The sequence below is a fragment of the Nipponia nippon genome, unplaced genomic scaffold, assembly GCF_047370975.1.
Source record: "Nipponia nippon isolate SJK-2023a ecotype South Korea unplaced genomic scaffold, ASM4737097v1 scaffold_20, whole genome shotgun sequence".
Lineage (NCBI taxonomy): Eukaryota > Metazoa > Chordata > Aves > Pelecaniformes > Threskiornithidae > Nipponia > Nipponia nippon.
The window spans coordinates 7,481,622-7,498,255 of NW_028262337.1; the positions used below are offsets into that span (position 1 = coordinate 7,481,622).

The following is a 16,634-nucleotide window of genomic DNA, read 5'->3' on the forward strand; positions in this document are numbered from 1 at the left end:
GAATAACCTTATTTCAACATGAATACAGCAACCCTTTTGACACCTAACTGGATTTTCAAATGTGGTTGTTTTCTGACTGACATAAGGATGGGAAGTGCAATTAAGTCTATACTACCCCACTTGCTGCATTTCTGGTTCTAAAAGACCTCTGATACTATAAAAATACATGCTATAATCATAGAATAGGCATAAATGAAGGGGAAGACTCAGATTTCATTATCACATGTAACTTACAAGCAAGAGATGCACAGTTTTAACTGACAACATTGGCTTAGTACTTGGTTCTTTGCAGTGAAAAACAATATACAGCATATCTTCACTGTTTAAAATTTTTCATTTGAAGATACCAACATTTTACTTAGGAATTAAGTACAGCCATCGTAACAATGCAGGAGAAATAAAATAAAACAAAAATAATCTTTTTTTCTAGAAAAAACTTAAACTTACCACATCTACAGAAAACTAGAAGTACTGAAGGAAATCATAACATATATGGTGTTATTCAAAGTAGAATTTTCACAGAAATTCATGGTTGAGATGCTGGCTAATACCAAGAGGTTTCAAACCTTGCAAAGTAAACATTACCTATGAGCTACTGCCATTATATGGAGGGTTTGCAAGTGCTGGATTGTAGAATGTGCCTGGACTCTTGCCCAGATAAGACACAGATGTTTTTAATTTCCCTCACCAGAAACACCTCTCCTTCCAGCCGAGGACAACAGTCAAGAGAGAGAATGACATCATCAACTGATACCAGAAGAGAATTTTGAAAGATTCCTATGTAGAAGATACTAGCTGTTAGTAGGAGCAATAACCTCCCCAGGCAACTAATTTATATTTTCACCTGTTTGGGACAGCTTCACACACTAAACCAACAGGTGCCTAGGTGGGTAGATACTTGGGCAAATAACCCCCGGCCCACCTCTTCTTGACCTGAATCCCACATTGCATTCATGGTGCAATTTATGCAAAACTGATATGCAAAAAGTTATTCAGCAACAGTATGAAAATGAGCCTGGAAGAATTCCATGGGATATGGCCCTGATGAGAAGGAGGGTCCAGGAGAGCCGGTTGATTTTCAAGGATGGTCCATCTTCACATGCAGGAAATAAAGCAAACGTGGAAGGATGTCTGCAGGGATGAAAATGGAGCTCCTGACAAAACTCAAGATGCAAAAAGGAAGCATACAAGAGGTGGAAGCAGGGAAGAATATAGAGAAACTGTCTTAGCACGCACAGATAGGGCTAGGAAAGCCAAAACCCATCTGGAGTTAAATTTGGTGAGGAGTATGAAAAGCAAAACTAAAATCTACAAGTATAACAGCAGCAAAAGGAAGACTAGGGAAAATGTGGGCCCACTGCTAAATAGGGCAGGGCAACTGGAGACAAAGGACATGGAAAAGCCTGAGGTACTCCATGCTTTTTCATCACAGTCTTTAGTGATAAGACTGGGCTTTAGCAACCCCAGGTCCATGAGACCACTAGAAAGTCTGGAGCAACAAAGGTGTACCCTTGGTGGAGGAGGATCAGTTAGGGAACACTTACACAAACTGGACATATACAAATCCATGGTGCTTTACTGGATGCACCCACAACTGGCTGATGCCATTGCAAGACCACTCTCAATTATCTTGGAAAGGTCACAGTGAGCAGGAGAGGTTTCTGAGGACTGGAAGAAAGCCACGGTCACCCATGTCTTCAAGAAGCAAGATCCAGAAAATACACGTCAGTCAACCTCACCTCCATCCCTGGGAAGGTGATGGGTGCAAACTGACTTACAGAAAACTCCATTTAAACCTAAGAAGAAACTTATACTCTAAGAATGCTCAAACACTGGAACAGGTTTGTAGTTTGTAGAGATACTCAAAGCCCGACTGGACACAAGCCTGAGCAACCTGCTTTAGGTGACTGTGTTTTAAGCAGGAAGGTTGGACTAGATTATCTCCAGTGGTCCCTTCCAATCTCAATAATTGTGTACCCAAAACACAGGAAAAGGAACTCATTTGGGAAAGCCCATTCCAAAAAACAGGAGAATTAATGCAACATTCTTATTTATGGGTTTAATTTTTATGATTTCTCACCTTTTTAAAATAAATTTAATTTTTCTACCTCTCCCATTTTATATACCATTCCAAGTCCACCATAGAGCTAGTGTTTTTTTTGGTAGGATTTTTGTTTGTTTGAAAATCAACATCATTTATAGTCATATTACAGATAACTGAAAACTGATTGAAAAAAATACTGCATTTATTCTTTGATAACTAGCTCTATGATTTACTGAGCACATTTTTAGAAATTCAAATATGAAATTCATGCACTGCAGTTGGTATATACAAATGATATGCACAATTATAACATGCAACAAAGTCATCCTCTTCAAGATAAAAATCAAAATGTGTTATCTTTCTTCACATTTGTTCCCCAGTTTTTCCAATTTTAGAGGGAACAGCCACCATTGGTAATGAAAACTATAATTTGAAAAAAAATAGAAATTCTCTTCTCTATTCCTGTAAAGTGACAGTGTCAGGCTGGTCCTTAACTTCAGCTGAAACTTCTGAGAGTCTTCCACTCTACAGCTATCCACTTAATAGTGCAACTTAAATTTTGGGTCTCTTCCAGCAAATATGCACTACATATGAAGCTTGTTTAATTACAACATTCCCTTGATATGCCCACTCCTCACTTGGTATCATTTTACAATGCTAGACTCTAAATTGATATAGAAACTGAGAGCCTATATCTTGTATAGATATTAAAATACAGAAGCACAGTGAATTAATTCTAAAATGCATACCAATCATAGAAATAATACACACAATACAAAGATTAAATTATTATCTTTCATTTATTTGTACAATATTTTTTCCTTTCATCTGAATTTGTGGTCCTAACATCTGCTCTTTTTTGGAAAGAATTTTTCCTCTATAGTGCTGCACTTGCATCTGATGGGAAACTCTAACTCAGCTCTCAGACTGGTGACTACACTATGCCTGAAGCACAAACTAGTGATTGAGATGAGCCAATAACCCCACAAAGTGCCTCTCTTTCAAAACAGAGCAGGCATTAGGACCACAAAGTCAGATGAAAACAGTTCTTAAAGACTACATTTGATATTTCTAACTTGAAATGTGATCCACTTTCTGCCTTGTACTGTACCTCAAGCCTGCTTATGTCCAGGAATTCTTGACACTGGCTAGGGAAGAGTGAGAGATACATACACAGAAAACTGATCTTAAAAACCTGCTAACAGGAGTAACAAAAACTCTAATTAAACTAGTTTCTATTCTTAACTTTCTGGGACAGATTCAGGTACTAGTTGGTGGGGTCACCATATAAATACTTGAATAAATGATCCCAGCTATGTCTCTTTCTGAACTGAATACTGTATTTATGGATAAACTTATGCAAAACTGAAAATGCAAAAGAACAGGCACAAAATCCTGTTGGCTCCCACAGCACATAAGCACTTGAAAATGAACGCAGTTTGCTCCACCTAGACATTGATAAAAATAAGCTGAAAGTATCCCTGAGCTAGTCCTCCTTCAGGCAAAATCATTCGTATTATGTCTCTTGGAAACATACAGATTATCTCCTTAAGTATTAGTGATACCAGAAACAATGCAATATTAACTGGTCCCAAGGGCTTTTATTTTTCTTTTATCAGCTGTTCAACACTGAGTGAAGTATACCAATGCATGAGGGTAAGTATAAAAGTCAGTAAGTATGAAAAAGTAATCGTTTAGATTTAACTGTAATAGTGAAGAAAGAACACAGAGAACAGTGGAAAGTTCTGAAAGACCTTGCTTTAACAGAACTGTACCAAAAATCCAGTCGTAATAAATCTGGCAATATCCAATTCTGTTGATAAAGTCCGTGAACATGGTGCCTGAATGTCACTTTTATATCAGCACATAATTGAAATTCAGCCTTCATCATCACTGCTGCTCCATGCGTCTTCATATGCTGGATTTAAGTGCTGTTGAGGCAGAGACTAAAGAAAATAAAAATTCTCTCAGTAGTTTGCTTAATTAAGAGTACTAAAATCAAATAAGGGCAATACTAAAGGCATTTCTTAAATTACTATGTGTAGACAAACTATTGTGTCTCTCACGGGTACCGGCATTTTTTTAACCACTTCTCTGGCCATTCCGCTGATCAGAGACAAGATACATTAAGAAAAGAAGTAGTACTCTATTTAATTCCAATTTCAACAAAAAAATATCTGGAGCACTGACTGGAAGTTTTACAAATGTCTGGTGTAAAATATAACAGATGGGTATTACTGTGTTTGTTTTGAGTCACTGGTTTTAAGTCATAATTGCCCTGGTCCAGCATAATTGTGCACTACTGTCTCAATAAGTAGTCCTGGCCTCTGTCCACATCCAATCTCCTCAGCCCCCCTAGGGTCAAGCTAAAGGGTTTGTGCAGCTATGCAGTGCACTGAATCACAGGTTTTACTTGGGGTAATTTTTTTTTTTTGTTTACTTCTGTCCTGGGTTCAGATTCTAGTCATACAGGCATTCAAATGGCTGTTCTAGCACATGAGAAGGAGCAGGAACTAGTGGCCTGTGGACAGCAGAACTGCTTCTTTCAGCGCTCATCTACAGTGCTCATCTACAACATGTGCAAACAGCAGCCGTAGCTTAACAGATTTCAGAACAACAGCACATATTACATACCTTCACCATGTCAAATTTAAAGGGGCAGTTCTAATCACAGCTGGGTAGATACTCTTGTTGCTGTGGGTTTGTTTTTGTTTTTCAGACCAAGAAAAAACAATTCACACACATCAAAATTCTCAGTTACAGCAAAAATGTTCATTTCGGGTCAACTGAACACATTTTGGGTTTAGGGTATCTAACCTTTGAAACTACTTTTTTCTTCTGTGCCTAAGTGTAGGATAGTTTTGAAATAAGTTGTCTTACAAAGCAAAGCAAATGTTACAAGAATTTTATGCTTATTTTCCCATCCAAAATGGAACATTTCAGAAATTTTAAAAAGTGGAATTTTGTATGCTATGAGCCAAAACATTAATATACCCTGATTTTTTAAGATTAGTAGAGTTTGCCAGGCTCTGATTCTGTGAATGGTTTCAGTTCCTTAAAATCTAGAATTTTTCCCCTTCAAACTGTTCACTGAAATTTTTATTGCCCAGCTCTAATACTAAAAGAGAGAAAGTACTCTCTTGGAAAACAGTGTTACATACGATGTTCCCTGTAACAGCCTGAACGGCTTGCCTCAGATGCTAGAATAAGCTCATTTAGAATCTTCTTTACTATATTTCTGCATCAAAAATATTTGGGTATGAAGTGTGCCATCCCTAATCTTACTGTTTAATACACAGTATATTCTTAAACAATTTAAAATACAATCTTTGGCACCTTTCCAATTCCAAAATAGCATAAGATACAGAAAACTGTACGGAAATTAAAGAAGCTGAAGTAGAAGTTGAAAGACTGATAGCCAAATGACAAGTACTACTTTTAATTCAGTGAGAAGCTAAAAGTCTGGAAAAGATTTTACTAGACTATGAAAGAAAATGTACTCTCAAAATCCCAACACAAGCAAAAGACTGCACAGAAACAATAGGTGATTCTCCTCTTAATTAGAAATTGTTATAAATTTTGATGGTGAAACACATACTTAATTTCCACACACCCCCCGCAAGTATAACAGCCATAAAAAGTATAGTTCAAACTCAAATTCATTACCTTTTCAGAAATGTCATCAGGAAGTGGCTCTCGAAGAGCTGGTATCCACGCAAGGATATTGCAATCTTTGCTACCACTATAAAGTTCCTTTAAGAAAGCAAGCAAAAATTACTTTTACACAAAGTCATTGAACAGTGACATAGATATAATGGTGGGAAAAAGATGTACGAAATACTTAAAAATAAAGACAAATATACAATTTCGAATTTGTACTATAATCTTGATAAACAGTATTTTAAGTTATATGCCAAAACAAAATGAATAAGTTTTTATATTTTCCCCCAGATTGTTCACCAAAACAGCTCTACCCACATTTAAATGAACTTTACTGCTTAAATGCACTTTTCTTCTTCCCTTTCTCATGTCTCCTGAAAAGACACCTGTTTTAACAGTTAGGAAGCTTAAAGAGATGATTTATGTTCAATGGAGAAGTAAGGAAAAAAAAAAAGATTTTTTTAAATTATAATTAAAATTTTTTTTCTTCATACCCAAAAGTTTTAATTATAATTAAAAAATATTAACCAACTTAAAAGCATCCATTGCAACACACGTTAGAAGAGCGCATACGTATGGAACAAAGAAGTATTAAGTAAATGTAGTTTCAGTACGCCTATGGAAGGAAAAGAACAAAGAACAATTTGAAGCCTGTGTCCTGTTGGGAAGACAGAGATCAGAAAGACCAATTTATTATTTTTAATATAAATACCTCTATTTATTATGGTACTGACTAAGGACTGAGATCCCATTGTGCAAGGCACCCTGCAAACACATGGAAGCAAACAGTCTCTACACCAAACAGCTAACAGTAAAATACAGCTTAGTTTTCTTAGTTCTTTATTAAAGGAAATACAGACTTCTCTGTCACTCTAAACTGAGGAAATTTTGCTAATGAGAAATACTGCATCATCTTTGCAGTAAATTTTGCACTAATAATCCTTCTATTTTCCAAAGTGCTACTTAAATGAACACGCATGAAGATACTCTTATACGCCTTCAAACTTGAATCATACTCCTGCATATTATATGCAATGTCTGACAACACTTGAGCATTGCCATGCATTTAAACTGCCTGAGTGAAACATGTATTTTTTCTGTATGAAAGCCTTGCTTTAAGCATGTTTGTTTTTGCACTTAAACTAGCAACTCTGTGCATGTGAGCACATTATTAATGCATTGATTCAACAAAATTCCACAAGTTCAATAAATTATTACACTTCTGTCTTCACAGAAAGTCTCCTACATTATGTAGATTTAATTCTAGAACTGCATGAATTATGCTGACAGTTGGTGCAGGAACTTAATGCCTAATTCCTATAAATACCAATTTATGTGGGTAATCTTATTCAAGAGAGCTGACACACTCACTCTTGTAAAACTGGTCCCATGCATGAAGTTATTAATGCATAAAACACATACAAGATTAGAGTTTATAATTTTATGAGAGAGAAACATCCTACTTACCTGTTTTAAAAGAAGACAGGTGAAATTACACCAAGCTATAGCCCAAATCCCACTTTGTATCCTGTCAGTACTCTACTATCTATCCTGTCATGCTCTACTCAGGCCTCCTGCCTTTGACAGGATACAGAATACCACTAGAACTTTAAAATCTCTTCCCACCCCAAAATCTCTCCTTGTGAGCAATGTCATAGTGAGATCAGCATACTTTAATCTTTATTACCACTTGTCTCACTTTCTGATCCTGGCATTGCAAGATCTTCAGTTAATATCCACTGCATTGAGTAATACTTACAATTAATTATTACAACCTGAAATGGTGAGTCATACCTTAAGTGAGTCGAAAGCAGAAGCAGTGAGCTCCATGCATGTTTATGGTACAATATATGGAAATATTATGCTTTAAGACTCTGAGGAAAGATTGCAAATAAAACCTAATTTAACTTTCACTTATCTTTACTTAATAGCCTACCACTGGATTTGCCAAATACATTTACAGATGTCACTGGCATTTCTTGAACAACAGAATTTAATTTAAAGCAAATTTGTTTCCTGATGTATACATAATATTTTGTGACATGTTGTTCGTGCACGGTGCTTTACTCCATTTCTTTTTCTGAAACAGAAATGTAGGTCTTGTTTGCTTACTTAAGTTATTTTAAGCAGCTAATATGGCACAATGGTATCGAGCATGTTAGATCCAATAGTAAACATCATCTAAGAGATTGCAAAATGAAGATTTCCTCTTCCACACCCCTTTGAAATTACCGACCTCCTATTAAATTAATGGCTCTTATTAAAGGGCCAAATTCTGCAGTTCTTATTACTCAAGCAGACTAACATCTTATTAACTTTACAGAGATATTTATGTAAGAACAATTTAGGCCAACAATAATATAGTGGATTTTATGGCTCTATTCCCAGGATCTCAAAAGGCATATATACACACATTAACTAAATCTCACACCACTTTGTGGAGACAGCTCCACACAATATCTCAAACACAAAAAGTATTCCGCACAAACCTGCTAATTAATTTGGATATCATAAGAACAGATAAAGACTAATATCACTGGATTCCAAATAGCTAGTTGCTTGGGTATCAGTGATCATATTTGATTATAATGGTTCTGAGCAAACAGAAGACACTTCTCACCTCAAATACATAATTGGTGCAAAGTTAAAGTTCCTTTTAGAGCCTATTCCAGTTATGAGGTGAAACAAAGGTAGTGATTAAAATACAGTTAATGAACAGAAAGAATGTGAGGGACTGGCAGCAATGCATATCCATCAGAAGTTCTGAACATAGAAAAAAATAGTATGAAAATCTAAGGACCAGATTTGGGGGTAGGTAGGACATAAATCACTCAGCAGGGTTAAAGACAGCAGAAAAAGTTTAGAAGACTATTCATATGAAGAAAACTCTTAACAATGAGAGAGACTTGCTACTAGATGGAAATGGTAGAAACTATGCAGAAAAGATGGAGACCTTGTTTCATATGAAGATAGTGTACTAAATTCAAACGTGCTAGTAAGAAAAATGTTAGAAAGCCATCTGCTACACATTTCACCAGTAGATGCATAACTTATATCAGAAAGAGTTAGAAGAGTTGTTGGCTTGCTTAAGTTAATCATGTTTAATATGTCTTGAAATACTACAAAGCTCAAAGTAAGCTAATATGCCATTCAGGGGAAAAAAAAAGAAAAAGACAAAAAAGTGGAATGATACAGATACAAATGAACTAACTGACATTTCTTTAATCCTAACCAAGACAACGGAAAAGGTGATTAAACAATTCTCTTACTGTAGAGTTAAGATATAGGAATATAAACAACATCAGTCAACACAGTTTGCAACAAAGCAGATTTTGTCAAGCAAAACTGATTTTATTTACAACTAGTAACTGAAAATAGAAATGCACAGCTGTGAATAACTGTCACATTGATTTAATATTGCATACAAGAGTAAAACAAAACAGGTAACTATAAATTTTACAAGTGACTGCATTCTCAGAAAATGAGTTAATTGGGAAATAATTTCTATTGGGATTATATGAAGACTGATGAATGTACTTAATTGTCTCAAGACAGAATGAACTATTTGGAAGTCTAGGTGTGAACACAAACAGTCAAAATAACACTACTGCTACCTCTGGTGTTGACACACTGACTATAGTAATGTTATTTCATCATAGTAAAAATTTAATACAACTAGAAGCAGAGCATTTAAAGAAAAAGAAAATCCAGTCACACTTCTAGAATATAGAACTGAACTCTGGAAAAGGGCAATTCTGAAAGAGAATCAGGAATCACAACAGATAACCACATGAATTTTTTGCCAAAGTAAACCCATAGCTATAGTAACTGATGCAGTTCTTGTGTGCATGCTCACACATGAGCGATATTTTTCTAAGGATCTTAAAAGCCAAGATAGAGGCACTATAAAGAGACATGCATTTCAGGGCTGGAAAACATGATTTACATGGAGATTTAATGAGCTTCACCTCTTCAACCTATCAAAAAGAACACAAAAGATAACTTAATATAAACACACTAGCACTTTTCCCAACTTTTGTTGGGAAACTGTTCTTAAAAACACAAAGGGCTTTTTAAGCTAGTCAAGAACGGTCCAGAAAAGATGTGCCTTAGCTATAATGTGAATATTCCACCTTTCAGTGGATTTAGCATCTCACTGCCTATTCATACCAGAACTGCCTTCCAGATCTAGCACAGCTTACTAGCTTGGGCTCTATTGTCTCATCTGTTATGTGTCCAAAGCTTTCAGTGAAGTCCATATCAGTGACAGGGAAACACTGTTTCTGTCGAAGTTACTGAATCATAGAATCGTTAAGGTTGGAAAAGATCCTTAAGATCATCGAGTCCAACTGTTAACCTATCACTGCCAAGTCCACCACTAAACCATGTCCTTGAGGACAAGGACCACGTCTACCTGTCTTTTAAATACCTCCAGGGATGGGGACTCAACCACTTCCCTGGGCAGCCTGGTCCAACGCCCGACTACCCTTTTGGTGAAGAATCTTTTCCTAATAACCAACCTAAACTTCCCCTGGCGCAGCTTGAGGACGTTTCCTTGCGTCCTATCCCTTGTTACTGGGGAGAAGAGACTGACCCCCACCTTGCTACAACCTCCTTTCAGGTAGTTGTAGAGAGCGATAAGGTCTCCCCTCAGCCTCCTCTTCTCCAGACTAAAAAACCCCAGATCCCTCAGCCGCTCCTCATAAGACTTGGGCTCTAGACCCTTCACCAACTTCGTTGCCCTTCTTTGGACACGCTCCAGCACCTCGATGTCCTTCTTGGAGTGAGGGGCCCAAAACTGAACACAGTACTCGAGGTCCGGCCTCACCAGTGCTGAGTACAGGGGCACTATCACCTCCCTGGTCCTGCTGGCCACACTATTCCTGATACAGGCCAGGATGCCATTGGTCCTCTTGGCCACCTGGGCACACTGCTGGCTCATGTTCAGACGGCTGTCAGCCAACACCCCCAGGTCCTTTTCTGCCAGGCAGCTCTCCAGCCACTCCTCCCCAAGCCTGTAGCGTTTCATGGGGTTGTTGTGACGCAAGTGCAGGACCTGGCACTTAGCCTTGTTGAATCTCATGCAGTTGGCCCTGGCCCATCGGTCCAGCCTGTCCAGGTCCCTCTGTAGGGCCTTCCTACCCTCCAGCAGATCAATACTTCCACCCAACTTGGTGTCATCTGCAAACTTACTGAGGGTGCACTCCATCCCCTCATCCAGATCATCAATGAAGATATTGAACAGGACTGGCCCCAACACTGAGCCCTGGGGAACACCACTCATGACCAGCCGCCAACTGGATTTGGCTCCATTCACCACCACTCTCTGGGCTCGGCCGTCCAGCCAGTTTTTAAGCCAGCACAGAGTGCACTTATCCAAGCCATGAGCAGCCAGATTCTCCAGGAGAATGCTATGGGAGACAGTGTCAAAGGCCTTACTAAAGTCCAAGTAGACAACATCCACAGCCTTCCCCTCACCCACTAAGTGGGTCACCTTGTCATAGAAGGAGACCAGGTTAGTGAAACAGGATCTGCCTTTCATAAACCCATGCTGGCTGGGCCTGATCCCTCGGTTGTCCCGCACGTGCTGCACAATGGCACTCAAGATGACCTGCTCCATGACCTTCCCTGGCACCGAGGTCAGGGTGAAAGGCCTGTAGTTCCTGGGATCCTCCTTCCGACCCTTCTTGTAGAGGGGCGTCACGTTTGCTAGCTTCCAGTCATCTGGGACCTCCCCGGTTGACCAGGACTGCTGATAAATGATGGAGAGTGGCTTGGCCAGCTCCTCTGCCAGCTCCCTCAGTATCCTCAGGTGGATCCCATCTGGGCCCATGGACTTGTGAGCATCCAGGTGGAGGAGCAGGTCAGTGACTGCCACCTCTTCAACAACTGGGACTTCAGTCTGCGTCCTATCTCCATCTCCCAGCTCAGGGGCCTGAAAAACCCGAGGATGACTAGCTTGACTATTAAAGACTGAGGCAAAGAAGGCATTAAGTACCTCTGCCTTCTCCTCATCCTTCGTGGCAAGGTTACCTTCTGTATCCAACAAAGGAGGGAGATTCTCCCTGGCCCTCCTTTTGTCACTAACATATTTATAAAAACTTTTTTTGTTCTCTTTAACAGTGGTGGCCAGTTTAAGTTCCAGCTGCACCTTCGCCTTTCCGATCTTCTCCCTGCATAGCCTCCTTGTAGTCCCCCTGAGTCGCCTGCCCCTTCTTCCAAAGGCGGTAGGCTCTCCTTTTTCCTGAGTTCCAGCCAAAGCTCTCTGTTCAGCCAGGCCGGTCTTCTCCTCCGCCTGCTCAGCTTGCGGCACATGGGGACGGCCTGGTCCTGCGCCTTTCATATTTCCTCCTTGAATAACATCCAGCCTTCCTGGACTCCTTTGCCCTCCAGGACTGCTTCCCAAGGGACTCTGTTAACCAGACTCCCGAACAGCCCAAAGTCCGCCCTTCTAAAGTTCAGGGTAGTGGTTTTGCTGACCCCCTTCCTTACCTCTCCTAGAACTGAAAACTATCATGTCATGGTCGCTGAGCCCAAGACAGCCTCCGACCACCACATCACCCACCAGGCCCTCTCTGTTTGTGAACAGCAGGTCCAGCGGGGCACCTCCCCTGGTTGGCTCGCTTACCAGCTGCGTCAGGAAGTTCTCTCCCACACACTCCAGGAACCTCCAAGACTGCTTTCTCTCTGCTGTGTTGTATTTCCAGCAGATATCTGGTAAGTTGAAGTCTCCCACGAGAACAAGGGCTAGAGATTGTAGACTCAAAGGAAGAGCTACCAGATTACCTTCTATGAGGTCATGAGAGGTCATGAAAAGATATCCACGTGCCCTTTCTGCCTCAAATATTTCTGTCTGATATTTCAGAAACAAAAGATGAGGAAGGAGGAGCTGGAACATGAAGTACAATGCTCAGCACCTGAGGGCAACTATGTAACAGCCTTACAATCCATACTAACATCCACTCTGCTCTTGCCACACCACAAGCCATAAGAACAATCTGTGGTAAAGCATCTCATAACAAATTAAGCTTTGTTATCCTTAAGTCTTTTATTTCAAGAGAAAAATACACCATAGGGGTAGAGGAAAAGAAAAAAAAGGCAGAGGAAAAGAAAAAAGGCTGTCAGCACCATGAGTCCCTGTAATGCTATAGTATTTCTTAGGTGAAGTGTTCTCAGATTAATTTAAGCTCATTATGTTCCCAACACTTCATCCAAACCGTTCATAGATCCAGTGACTGGTATAACTACAGGCGTTTGAGCAAGGTCACTTTAGCAAAGTACTTGAGAGGTTTCCCAGTGCCGATAGCAACACCAATGCACTTCACCTAAATGCACTTCACATTCTTTCTTACTGTGATCAGTCTTAGGTATCTCAGACAAATGTCTCCTCTTCAGTCTTACAAAAAACAGACAAAAGCCTTAATGCATACGATTTATTAATGACAATATAAGCCAAAAAATTACTATAGGTATACTGAAAAGTTACGTGTGTGAGACAAAACGAGTACTGGAAGGAACCCAATACAGAAAGGGCCATCCCAAGAACTTTACCTAACTTTTCTTGCTTGACACATAGGCCACAGAACTCCATCTTATGTCAAGATCTTTGGTTAAAGCACATCCCTGAAAAGTTAGTACTTTTTGTGCAAATGGTTTGGCAATCTGTATAAATATTCCAGGTTGTCTGGAATATTGTTTGTACTTTACTTACCTGAAAATTAGGTTGAAATACACAGCAGTTGACAGTACTATAATGCCCTCTAAGCATAGTTATCAGTTCTCCAGTGAAAATTGTATAAACAGCAATGGTACTATCATACGGTACAAAGGCAAACTCTGGATTACAGCCACAAGAGATTGTGAATTTGAGTCCTTTTCTACTTTCATTACAGACTTTCCCATAATTCACCTGTAAAATGAAGAATTATGTAGTTAGCTATTATCTAAAACAATAAGAAATAACTTCACATGAAAAGGTCAATTTCATTTCTTCTTTAACACCCAATAAAATTTATTTTAAGCTTCCCAATGTTAATACAACTTTTGAGATTTCCAATTACAGATTTCTATAAAGAGAATAATTTTTCTGTTCATTAAAGTTCACTCTCCTTAATAGCAACTTTAAGAAAGGGACAGAAAGATATGCCTAAAAATCAGTAGTTCCACACTAAGAAACAGAATTTGCATGGGCTGTTGCATGCCAGATCTACACTGAACATCTAAACTATCACTGAAATTAGAAATGGTTCAGGAATTACCACCTTAAACATTTCCCTAGATGATCCAACATAATAATTTTCTCTCAGATACTGAAACAATTAAAAGAACTCCTTATGCACAACAGTATACAGTTACAAATCATAGAATCATGGAATAGTTTGGGTTGGAAAGGACCTTTAAAGGTCATCTAGTCCATCCCCCCTGCAATTAGCAAGGACGTCTACAGCTAGATCAGGTTGCTCAGAGCCCCGTCCAGCCTGACCTTGAATGTTTCCAGGGATGGGGCATCTACCACCTCTCTGGGCAACCCATTCCAGTGTTTCACCACCCTCATTGTAAAAAATTTCTTCCTTATCCCTAGTCTAAATCCACCCTCTTTTAGTTTAAAACCATTACCCCTTGTCATACTGCAATAGGCCCTACTAAAAAGTCTGTCCCCATCTTCCTTATAAGCCCCCTTTAAGTACGGAAAGGCTGCTATAAGGTCTCTCCAGAGCCTTCTCTTCTTCAGGCTGAACAACCCCAACTCTCTCAGCCTATCTTCATAGAAAAGGTATTCCAGCCCCCTGATCATTTTTGTGACCGTCCTCTGGACCCACTCCAACAGGTCCATGTCCTTGCTGTGCTGAGGACCCCAGAGCTGGACACAGCACTCCAGGTGGGGTCTCACCGGAGCAGAGTAGAGGGCCAGAATCACCTCCCTCGACCTGCTGGCCACGCTTCTTTTGATGCAGCCCAGGTGACAGCTGGCTTTCTGGGCTGTGAGCGCACATTGCCGGCTCATGTCCAGCTTTTCATCAACCAGTACTCCCAACTCCTTCTCCTCAGGGCTGCTCTCGATCCCTTCATCCCCCAGCCTGTACTGATACTGGGGATTGCCCTGACCCAGGTGCAGGACCTTGCATTTGGCCTCATTGAACCTCCTGAGGTTCACACAGGCCCATTTCTCCAGCTTGCCCAGGTCCCTCTGGATGGCATCCCATCCCTCAGGCGTGTCAACTGTACCACTCAACTTGGTGTCATCTGCAAACTTGCTAAGGATGCACTCAATTCCACTGTTGTTGTCATTGATGATATTAAACATTACTGGTCCCAATACTGCAAGAATTTAGTCCATGGATTGAAGAAAAATTGATCTACACTACTTCCTATGCTGTAAGTGCCCTTTGTTTATCGGAGTTGACTGATGTTGCAGAAAACTACATTTCTGAAGTATATATGGCAGTGGGACGGCAAAGAACAGAAGGATCAGTCTAGACAACTCAAGAACTAGCCCTAAGGATTTCTCAGAAAGTCATCCCTTGCTCAGGGACAAAGGAACAGAGGAAGAACATCTGCAATGTAGGGAAGATTCTGCATCTCTCTCTCGAGTTCCCAAGAAACAGCAGAAGAATACGTAGTATGAAAACAACTGAATGACAAGCAGAAGGATGGCCTAAGTAAAGGGCAAAGAAAACGGATGAGAAGAAGGAGACTCATGAAGAAGAAGTAAATAAAGAATAACTTGCTAAATTGTTATGGACTAGTTAAGAGTGATAAAAAAAAGCTTCTAACCAAAGCTAAATCACCACTGAGAAATTCAATACTGTTCCCTATAAGGGCAGCTAGGATAGGAGCAAATGCTACATTTCTAAGACCTGGCTTGTGAGGTGTGTCGGAAGCCTTGCAAATCAAAGTAGTATATGAAGTATAGCTTATTAGCGTCTGTACGTTTCAAGCTCTTGACAAATCCTACACAGGTAAAAATCTCACCAAAGGTGGAAAGTGGAAGCTACAAAGTATTCCAGTTGGACATATCAGTCTAACTAGGTCCTATCAGATATCAAAAGGGTATTAATGAGAAAATACAGAAATATATTCATGAGAACAGTATAGCTTAACTGTAAACAACCTTAATTAAAGCATTAGAATTTTGTCAAATAAAATATACTTTTTTTTTTTTTTCATGAAGAGGGAGAAGTCCACTATGAACATCTGAAATTCACACATTATTTTATGGCTTAAAAGAAGCATTTCTTCTAATAAAAATAACAGTATTTTAAATTTTAATTAATTAATACTACATAGCATTATATAAAAAATATTTTGTTTTCAAATAGTATTGTGCTAAAATCTATGCTGTTAATTTCTGCTGATAAACAGAGATTCCCTTACATGTACAATGTTAGTAAAGCTCTCTGGGTTAATTTTAAAGCTCCCTACCTAAGCCTCATTGCCTATAGTTAAAAAAAATATCCTAAGTGTGAAATCTTTTGACTATAAGCTAACAGATTTGCAAAGTCTAGCAGGTAAATATTCTAACAGAAATATCTTGCTTTGTCAGGTTCTTGATCCATACTACATCAATTGCCTGAGTCCAAAGTTTGAGGCAAATAGAAGCATCAGTCAGCATGAGCCAGGCAAGAATACTTGTTGCTCTATTTTTAAAGTACGCTCTTTCATAGCAAAGAGCACTTATGTAAGAAAAGTATAATAAAAAGGAGTTCTGAGAAAATCTCTCTCAATCATCATAAAAATGTATACAAAGACATTTCGATTAGCATACAAGTAGATTGATGTTTTTTCATATTGAGAGGATATTTTCATGAGATGTGAAGCTTATGTCACATCCTTTGTGGATAATACTGCTCATTCTGTAGACAGTGTTTGTAAATACTGTGTTAAATCTTGTTAATGCTAGTCATTTTAAAGAGGCATATTACTCTGCTGA

The 16,634-nt window shown here is 39.2% G+C and overlaps 1 protein-coding gene across 7 annotated transcripts in view; it reads right to left on the reverse strand.

Moving 5' to 3' along the window:
- Window positions 1-3,620: 3,620 nt before the first annotated feature.
- ERCC8 (ERCC excision repair 8, CSA ubiquitin ligase complex subunit) overlaps window positions 3,621-16,634 on the reverse strand; it is a 32,279-nt gene continuing 19,265 nt past the window's right edge. For all 7 annotated transcript variants that reach the window (XM_087759809.1, XM_087759810.1, XM_087759811.1 and 4 more), the window contains 3 exons: window positions 13,416-13,613; window positions 5,711-5,797; window positions 3,621-3,990 (listed from right to left, as the gene is read on the reverse strand). In XM_087759809.1, the coding sequence (XP_087615935.1) occupies window positions 3,922-3,990; window positions 5,711-5,797; window positions 13,416-13,613 (354 nt within the window). In that variant the 3' untranslated portion in view covers window positions 3,621-3,921. The remainder of the gene's footprint in view (window positions 3,991-5,710; window positions 5,798-13,415; window positions 13,614-16,634) is intronic.